We start from the raw sequence: 9,665 nt of genomic DNA on the forward strand, positions 1-9,665 counted from the left end.
AGTATAATCCCTCTGCACTCATTTTTTGTTTAGCGAATGGTCATTTGATATTCCAATAAATGTGCTATAATAATAGTGCTTATGTAGAAAATATGTTGATGACTTTTTATTCTGTTTTCTGTTTTTACTGTTAAGTTTGATCCGTTTTAGTGATTTTCAAGGAAATAAACTACAACTCCCATGAGGCAAAGCGTGCTTCCCGGTGCTCCCCCGTCTTTCTTCTTCGCCGGCCTCATAAATTATTGTATTTATAGTGTTCTGCGGAAACGGCCTGCAATACAATGAGAAGTAAAATGTAAAATAGATGTAGTTAGTTTGTGTAATATATTGTTTCGATTGTGTTTTATCTTGTTTTATTTTTTATTTTATTGAAATAGATAGGTTTGGGATTGTTTCGTCTTAAGACGACCCGTAGCCAATAGGAACCACAGTCACGGCGTCGATTGTTTCCCCCCGGCGGACGGACTCTCAGTGCGTCAAACCAAAATGGCTGACCGAGAGGATTCAGTGAGGGAGTTTGTTACAGTTACAGGTGTAGAGGAAGAGCGGGCCCGGTTTTTCCTCGAGTCTGCAGGCTGGGATTTACAGGTAGGGCTTCCTTGATTTCAGCAGTTCAAAACTTAGAAGTAGGGTTTCGTGTTGTTTAATGTCAAAAGGAGAATGACAAAGACCACCCCTCCCCTCTCTCTTTGAAAATCGTCACAACATCCAAGGCGAAACCGCTGTAGTTGTAGAATTTGCAAGTCACTATACAAAGCGCCGGTAGCTTTGCTGGAAAAATTTCATTACAGTATAAATATAAAACCCCATCTTTCAAGAGCTGAGGTTTGGAGTAGAGGACGTGAATTTGGTTAAGACTAAATTGGACACTACTTTCAAATTGAATAGATTAGCCATTCGTGAGATTAAAAAATAAAAAAAATGTTGAAAACTAGACAATCGAAACTGAGACACTTTTTTGGGTAATCTTATTCATATTTTCGTTTTGTTAAGTAGTTTCGTTTTTCCCAGCTAAATTAAGTTATGGGAGACTGGTCTCGCCTAACAGAATACGTCTTTGTGATTTTACTCTTTTATTTCACGTTTAGTTTACGCATGAAGTGAAAGGTAGAGCACCACGTTTGCCAAAAAGTGTTTGCGTTTTCGTAATTCTGCTTCAAAGTCTGAGGAATTTGCTACGTGAATGGTCGTTCTGGAAGATACACTTTTGTGTGTCTATATAAGGATTATAATACGTGTTGTCACATCCAAATATCTGTAGGTATGATGCCCTTCAATAATTTCGTCTTGTTTTAACGAGACAACATTAAATTTGCAAACGGAAATTTAAGGAATAAACACACGCTGAAAAGAAGAAAGAAGCGAGCGAATTTTGGATTAACTATTTAATTGAACCACCCAGATGCTGACGAGCAACTTTCTTTTCAGAGTGAAATATTATTTACATTAACATTCCTTTCGAGTAGGAAGCTGCAAGTTTTAAGCATCCACAGTTTTCTTATGAGATTTCCTTCAGAACGGGAAAGACCAGCTCTGGTCCTGGATGCTTGGTATGTCTGTAGGTTTTCATTCTAGCTTAACTTTTAATGGCCTAATTGGTCATGGCCTTAATTGGATCGGTTATTCAGCTTCCCCAAAGTCTTCAGGTAACAGTGTTTCAAAGAGACCTTAAAAGACCATGTGATGAAACTGGGCGGTTTTGATGCTCAAGTTGATTAAGCTGATTCATTTAATCTCTGATGAAAAGCAATTCATCGTATGACTTGAGGTGTTCTGTCTTTGCTTTGCTGTTGAACTGAGGACAGCAATAAAATGAGCAGTGTGCAAAGTGAACTGTGAACAGGTTTTTCTGGGACCAGTCTGTTCAGTGTCAAGCAGTTAGTGGTGTCCCGTTTCTGCTTTCTCTGTGCCTTAATATTCTCTCAGCAGCGCTGCATCACGGCTCTTTTTCCCATCCTTCCACAGCTTGCCCTCGCTAGCTTTTTCGAAGATGGCGCCGATGATGATATTGTCACTCTCCCGCAACCAGAGGGCAGTTCTACCTCAAGGTCTACAGCTCCTAGGTAACAGCTGCCTCCTCTGCTGGGCTGGAAAAGCTAAAACCGATCTGGCTGGGTTAAAAAGTCAGTGTAAAAAGGTCTGAGGTTTTTTTTTGGAGGGAGGGTCTTATTAAAGTTACTCTGCTCTCTTTGCAGTGAACACAGAGTTACATCCTTCAGAGATCTAATGCATGAGGATGAAGAGGAGAGTGATGAAGAAGAAGGCCAAAGGTATGAGTGACAGAAAGAAATGAAACTCATGACATTGTTTTCCCAGAACTACTTTGGGAAGATGCTGGATGTCTCCATATCTGTTGCTCATTTCTTTAATTAGTCCAGCGATTACTTTATGTTGGCAGGTCTCTCTTGTGCTCGAGTACATCTGTCAATGTGTGTTTCCATTTTAGCTACACCATTTTGACAAATAATTCTGTAATACTGTTCTGTTAAGTTATTGAAAATGAAGTTATAGTGGTGTCACCTTAGTGAGTTCAATGGTGTGAGTGGCAGTATTCAGACCATCTCTTTGTAAAACTCTGTTGACAGTGATAATGCGTTATTCTGACTGGAGCTCTGGAACCTGCTGCTGCTGCTGCTGTTGTTTTTGTTTGGGGGAAGTGTTTCTTTTATGAAAACAAAGCTGAACATTGAAATGTGTCGAATCGCCAAAGTCTCTTGATGTTTGGCACTGTTTTTTTCTCCTTCCTTGCCGAGGTCAGGTTTCTGCAGCAAGCTGGTCTTCTGCTGTTCTGAATCATATGCCCGACTCCTTCTTCACCGTTTTTAAGTCTGATTACTTGGGGCTCAATCTTTACAGGGGATAAGTCAGCTGGATCTTCTAGCAGTGTGGGTGAAAGCCATTAAAGGACCTGCTGCCCCTGCGTGTTCATTGGGTGTGGTGTCTGTTTGGGTGGAAGCCTGAGGCTGATCTGTGTTATTTGCCCACTGCAGGTTTTATGCTGGGGGCTCTGAGAGGAGTGGCCAGCAGATTGTAGGCCCTCCCAAGAAGAAGAGCTCCAATGAGGTGGTGGAAGACTTGTTCAAGGGGGCCAAAGAGCACGGTGCTGTTCCAGTGGAAAGAGCCTCCAAAGGCCCCGGGGAGTCCAGCAGGGCACGGGTAGGGAAAACCGGACCCTCTTCTCCGTTTCTGTGCATCCCTGGGGGAAAAAAAAAAGAATAAAAAAATGCTTTCTCTGCAGTTGTACTCCTCTGCTCTTTGAGCCCTTTCAGGCAGCCTCGTGCTTTGTAAGCGTGTTTCCCCGTTTGTTGTGGAACCAGAGTCCGGCTCAGGTGTGCTACACAGGCTACAGAGTTGCCTCCTCTCATTTGCAGCCAAGCTCACGTTCTTGATCGCTCTTCTGCCAGTGAGAGAAACATCGGTACATGGAGGCGGTAGGCTCTGTCTAAAAGTATCTCGGTCTCCACCCCACCTCCCAAGGGTTTTTTTTTTTTAGCCGCTGTGAGACCCATCGGCAAAAGCGGGCCACCCCGACGGTGAGGCCGTATCTGGCAACGGTCATCGCCATGTTGACGTTAACGTGGCGGCGTAGCGAAGCCGTCTCCTTTCTGGTTCAGATGCAAGTCTGTTTGCCGCGGGGGTCGCCCCTCACAGATGGCGCACCCGCAGAAAGCTTTGCAATCCCCCCCCCGCGCCCCGGCTCTAACCCCGCGCCCCTCTTGCCCTGTGTGTTGCAGCCGTTCGCTGGAGGAGGGTACCGCCTTGGCACCGAATCGGGGGAGGAGTCCGCCTACGTCGCTGGGGAAAGGAAGCAGTCGGAGTCGGCGCAGGACGTGAGTCCCCTTGTTCCTCGTTGCCCGGGGGGGCGCTTGGCCTTTGATCCGGAGGTCCTTCATTTGGGATGAATTAATTGCCGACACCGCTTGATGTGGTGCTGGAAATTAATTGCTAGGTTTTCTTTTTTTTAACATTTGAAGTTTTTGTGAACAACAACAACAACAAAGACAACAAAAAGAAATGTGCCTGCAGTTAGTACCTCAGTTCAAATACTCGCTTTCCTCCGGAAGCCTAATGCAGAATTGTGGGATTTAGTTTTGGCATCTAAGGGGGAAACTGAAGGGTTTGGATTTTGTTTAGTTTATGCCAAGGCCAAGAGTGACATTCTTTTAAAAAGAGTGTGTGTGTGTGTATTGGGTGAGCCAACCGAAAGTAACTGATACGATTTTCTCTCAAACTGAAGCGGGCCGCTGGAGCCTAGAGCTATAACTACAGCTTCAGGCTTTCATCCCTATGAACACTTGTGTTCTTTTGTCAAAACTAAGCTTGATACATTGAGTGAATATGACGACTACAGTGACTCATTATATATATTCCATATGCATATCGCTCGCAGTGATCAATAGTGCTTAACACCGCTAACTATCGGTTTATCATTTATATTTCTCATTGCTGTTTAGGTCAAATAACTAATTCAACATGATGCAGCCTATGTTTGTAGATACGTATTGCAGTAAATCAGTTTTATATCTCCCAACAATTTTGGTTGGCACATGTTTCCTGTAGTCCAGTGAGGTATCTCTGTCTGGTGTTTTTTTTGTTCCTGATCACAAGTGCTAATCGGTGTCATAACTCATCTGTTTGCTGTTTTGGGACCTTTTTTTATACTCAGTCTTTGGTTTCAAAAATAAAAGTTCTGTATTTCCAACAACGTAAGAACACAGAAATTGTGTGTGTACTCTCTCCTCAATTTGCAGAACGATCGTTTATTTTTTGACTTAACTGCTCTTAAGAAATGACCAATCGATGAACAGATAGGCGGGAATGAGACTTATCACACATGCCCTTTGTAAGTCAGTGTTTTTCCTTCCACTCAAGATCGCATACCTGAATGAGGGCTTCTTGAAACATGTAAATCAGTACAGGGTTTATACCTATTACAGATCTCATTCAGGTTTAAACAGCTGAAGGCAAATTTTAAGAAAGGCTCAAAAAGCTAGAGGAGATAAGGGGCAGGACTGAGAACCTCTGTAATGGGGTAATAATTATTATTTGAAACCAAGGCCTCAGTGTAAAACAGCTCAATTACTAGCAGCATTTAGCACAGGAGATTAAGGGCCCAGCTGGCACAGAAAGCACCAGACACGGTGTCCTCCTGGACCTGGATCGTGGATCGTTGCTGTCGTCGGGCGACAAGCCATGCATTGTTCCGGCTCATGCAGTGAAGGCAGTGTTGTTGCCCCGACAGGTGCACGTGGTCCTGAAGCTGTGGAAGACGGGCTTCAGCCTAGACAACGGAGAACTGCGGAGTTACTCCGACCCTGAAAACTCCCAGTTCCTGGAGTCCATCCGGAGAGGGTGAGGAAGGCGCCGGCTTTCGCTGGGCTGCTGGCGTGGCCTGTCGGAATGCGTCATTGCGACCTGGTTTAAAACGTGGGGCAGCCCGAGCTGTCGCGCAGCGTCCACCAGGACGGATTTGGAAAGAAACCTTGATTGACAAGAAATGACCTCTCAGAGATAACATTGTAAACCGCTCATTGGCACTTGAAAAATCACAGGAGAATGGACCGTGACGTGGCCGAAGTACACGTCTTAGTTTGACAAAGGGCAAGATGACAGTCGTTTTCACCTGTGGCTGCTGGCAGGTTTGGCAGAGGAGGCTGGCAGTCAGAGATCATCTTTATTTTACGAAAGCCGCCGCCCATCTGAGGGACTTGGGGTGTTCCTGTTTTGATGGCGTGTTCACTGCCTGCGCGGCGTGCCTGGGAGGGCGCGGGCGTCAGTGCTGTGGAGTGACGGGGGCGCGGGGGGGCGTCTTGTTGCAGGGAGATCCCCGTGGAGCTGAGGCGGCTGGCCCGAGGAGGCCAGGTCAACCTGGACATGGAGGACCACCGGGAAGAGGACTTCTCCAAGCCCAAGACCATGTTCAAGGCCTTTGCTGGGGAGGGCAAGAAGCTGGGAAGGTGAGCTGCAGGAGCTCCCGTCTTTGGCCTGGCTGTCCCATCCATGAGTGAGGGTGATGTTCTTGATAAGAATGAGGCTTGTGGGTAGCATTGCTGCTCCACGTTCATATGTTTTTTTTGTTGCGGCTGCTCCGGTTTCCTCCCAACGGATCCAGAGACGTGCTGGTTGGTTAAATCGGCTTCTGGGAAACCTGGCCCTGGTACGAGCCAGAGTGTACCCCGTCTTGTGCCTGTTGCATGTTGGGATAGGCTTCTGCTCCACACGTGACCCAGTGTTGGATAAAGTGGTTAGAAAATGAATGAATGAATGGATGAAATGACTTATTTATTTTGCCTGTTGTAACCTTTTAAAGTTTCTTGGTTTTTGCCAAAAGAAAAGCATTGTTGCATCAGAAGGCCACAAGGGGGTGTTCACTTCCCATTGCAATGGACAGCAGTTACAAAACTGGTCAAGTGTTTAGGCTTCTTGACGTGTTCCTTTCCTTTATTTGACCATCGTAAAGGACTTCCTACAACTCTTAAATAAAAGATCTGCACCTGATGACTGATGGTGGTATCACCATGGCATGGTCGTTAGTGCTGTTACCTTGCAGCTCTTGAATCCTGTGTGGTTCATGACTCGGGTCACCTTCGGAATGGGGTTTGCAGGGATTTTGGCTGGTGTCTGTTCCTGCAGTCCCGAGACATGCTGGCCATGCTGTGTGTCTGGAATATCCCTGTAGTGTGTGTGTGTGTGTGAGCCTTGCTATAGACAGCATCCTGGACAGAGTGTTGTCCCTGCATTTTGTGTTTTCATGACTCTGGACTGCTGTGACCCTCAACAGAAATTGGTGGTTTTCTGATACAGAGTGGATGGATAAAAGACAGTTGTCCGAAGAATGTTTGTGTTTGAGTTTTTGAAGAGAAATTAGCTGTTTTTTTGCTTAGGCTTTGAAAACGTCCAACATTTTCAGAGCTGTAAGTTGCTGTTCCAATGAAGCCCATTCCACACTTCGTGGGATCTTTTAAAAGTTAAGCCAGTCCGTCCTACATTCTGTTGATAGGGCTGGTGCCGTCGTCCATAAGCACACTGCAGGGTCTTTCAGTTCCTGCCAGAGCAGGCTGCTGTTTCTTCAAGCCATCAGCAGCAGCAACACCTGAAGAGCTGGGAAAAACTGGTAAATGGTGCCAATTAAAGACACTAGCGAGTTTCCTTAAAATGTTAAGAGCTGAGATGCACCAGCTGTGCAGGATCGGAGTCAGTGCACTCTGGCCTGTGGGTCTTCCAGGGAGCTGTGTTGATAGACTGACCTGGTGCGTTGGAGAAACCTTGATTTACTTCGGTCTCTGTGTGTGCCTGCAGCGCAACACCCCAGGTCATCGGCTCCATCGTGGGGACACAGCGAGAAGCTGACGAGGCCCAGGCCTCCAGCGAAATCATAATTAACGAGGAGGAGCCCGTCACCAACATCCAGATCCGACTGGCTGACGGGGGGCGTCTGGTCCAGAGATTCAACCTCACGCACAGGTCAGGAGCTCATCCCACCTTCCTTCAAATCGATTCCAGGGATAATACTCCAGGATACAAAGTGGCACAACTGTTGGATACCTTTCTGAGTTCCTGAGCTTTGGGCTCTTGTTCGTGTAGTAACAATGAAACAAAAGAGCACTTTTTTTTCCCAGATGACAAAGCCTACATCACTAAAAATAATGTAGCGTCAGTGAAGCCTCCAGTTGGTTTACCTACAGTAGCTTTGAAAAGCTTAAACTTCTGTTCCTGGAGTTAAAGAAGTTTCATCCTTGTACTTAGTTCACTCCTTTTTTTATTTTTGAAAGAATCCACAGAGCACAAAGAAAAACTAGTGCTCATGAAGGAATGTGAGGCTCGAGGACAGTAATTATCTAGAAACACAGAAGTCAGCTGCCTCACAGAGATCTCTGTACTGTAATCTGCGGAGTATAATGTAACTTTCATGAAATTTATTTTCTGATAGATCCCTGCTTGATTTTAATTGTCTGTTGTTGATCTGATATTTGATGAATTTCCCAACATGTAGGATTCGACCCTTTTTGCTTTTCCTTTTGTGCCGCCTATACTCTGCAGTGCATTTCCAACAGTAATGCTGAGGGGTGTGCAAGGCTAGAGACCTCGGCTGGTACCTGATGCTACTGCTAACTTCCTCACACCTCCCCTTGCATGTGGAGAGCGCTGTGTAATGAGACGCCCCTCTGTCCCTTTTCCAGAATCAGCGATATCCGCCAATTTGTGGTCTCTGCGCGTCCGGCCATGAAAGACGTCGACTTCGTCCTGATGACCACCTTCCCCAGCAGGGAGCTGACGAAGGAGTCCCTGACGCTGAAGGAGGCGGACCTCCTCAACGCGGTGATCGTGCAGCGGTTGAAGTGACCGACGCCCGCCGTGGGCCTGCTGGGGACATCGCCAACTGGGGAGCCGACAGGAGGGATGGACTTCTTTCTTTAGGGTGTTCTCACCAGTCCGGGTGCGCTGTTGGGACTGAAGAAGATAGATAAAATGCTTTTTAAAGAAACTTTAATTGACCTCAAGGGGTTCTTCAATAGTGTTAGACTTCTAGTTCTTCAGAGATGCAAGTTTCCTACATCATGCTCCTCTCCCTTTCATGTGTAATTCGTTTGTACCGCTGTAACCCAATGCCTAAGTCCTTTCATTCAGAATCTGCAGTAAAATGTGCTGGAGGGAGTAAGTGATTTGTTTTTTACAGGGATGCGCTATCTGAAGGGTTGGGGAGGAGGGGCCACAATTTGTCTGGATTGCGATGGTTAGACTTGTACAGGGTGTTCACCCTTTCACCTTCTCTTCCCCCTAACCTTTGAATGGGTTTTTCATGACTTTTGGAAACTTGTGATTAAAACTGAACATAATTTAATTCATGTATTTTTATATATATATATGTATGCAGCTACTGCTCTTAGCGGCGCTCATCTTTCTGGCTGAACAGCAGCTCCTGTGTGGTTGGCAGGCTCCTGCATTCAGGGGTCCACGAAACGCGCGACTGTGCCTCTCCGGCCAGCCGCTGCGGAGTGTGTCCGCCCTCAGGACAGTAGCGGCAGCCAAAGAGCCAAAGGGTCCGAGTCTCGGGGTGGGCCCGAGCTGGAGAGGTCCGGGATGAAAGGACCAGTCAAGATAGCTGATCCACAGGGACCCTGACGATCAAGCAGCGCTAAGTATCACCTCCCTGGGGCCTCAGGTCGCCCTCAGTAGAATAGAACCAAGCTGTCTTTAGCGAGGTAAGCGTTTGAGCTTTCGTCCTCTACGCGTGTGTGACTTCAGTGAAGGGCTCTGAATGGGCCACTGGGAGTTTTGCTTGGCGTCTTCTGAATTCACGTTGCCCCCTCCCGTAGTTCGTACTGCCCCCGAGAGCTGCTTTCGTGAATGTGCTAGGTGCTAGGTTTCACATGTTAGCCTTAGTACTGGAGTTGAACTGTTCTCTTCCACTTTGACTCACGCCAAACCTTCTCGTCCGCTGCAGGGCAACTCTGTGGTGAAATCTGGTACTTCATTTAGAAGAAGTTGTTGAATAAGAATAATTGATAAGAACTAGGTTTCCCAAGCAGTGCTCTCCAGACGCAGCCCGTCCGAGCTGACCCATATTTGGTCGTACGGAGTGCCCACTGCTTTTCTTATCAGAAGGACGTCCGGTCCACGGGGATCTGGAGCAGAACGGAGGCGTCAACTCTCTTGTTTTTCTG

At 46.6% G+C, this 9,665-nt stretch overlaps 1 protein-coding gene across 1 annotated transcript; it reads left to right on the forward strand.

Annotated features, from left to right (window-relative positions):
• The first annotated feature begins 443 nt into the window (after positions 1-443).
• On the forward strand, positions 444-8,842 carry nsfl1c (NSFL1 (p97) cofactor (p47)). The gene is made up of 9 exons (XM_006639639.3): positions 444-588; positions 1,966-2,063; positions 2,196-2,270; positions 2,991-3,156; positions 3,735-3,830; positions 5,243-5,352; positions 5,820-5,957; positions 7,300-7,464; positions 8,181-8,842. The coding sequence occupies exons 1-9, from the start codon at positions 487-489 to the stop codon at positions 8,341-8,343; spliced, it is 1,113 nt and encodes a 370-aa protein (XP_006639702.1). The 5' UTR covers positions 444-486; the 3' UTR covers positions 8,344-8,842.
• The last annotated feature ends 823 nt before the right edge of the window (positions 8,843-9,665 follow it).

This window comes from Lepisosteus oculatus, chromosome 16 (genome assembly GCF_040954835.1).
Source record: "Lepisosteus oculatus isolate fLepOcu1 chromosome 16, fLepOcu1.hap2, whole genome shotgun sequence".
Taxonomy (NCBI): Eukaryota; Metazoa; Chordata; class Actinopteri; order Semionotiformes; family Lepisosteidae; genus Lepisosteus; species Lepisosteus oculatus.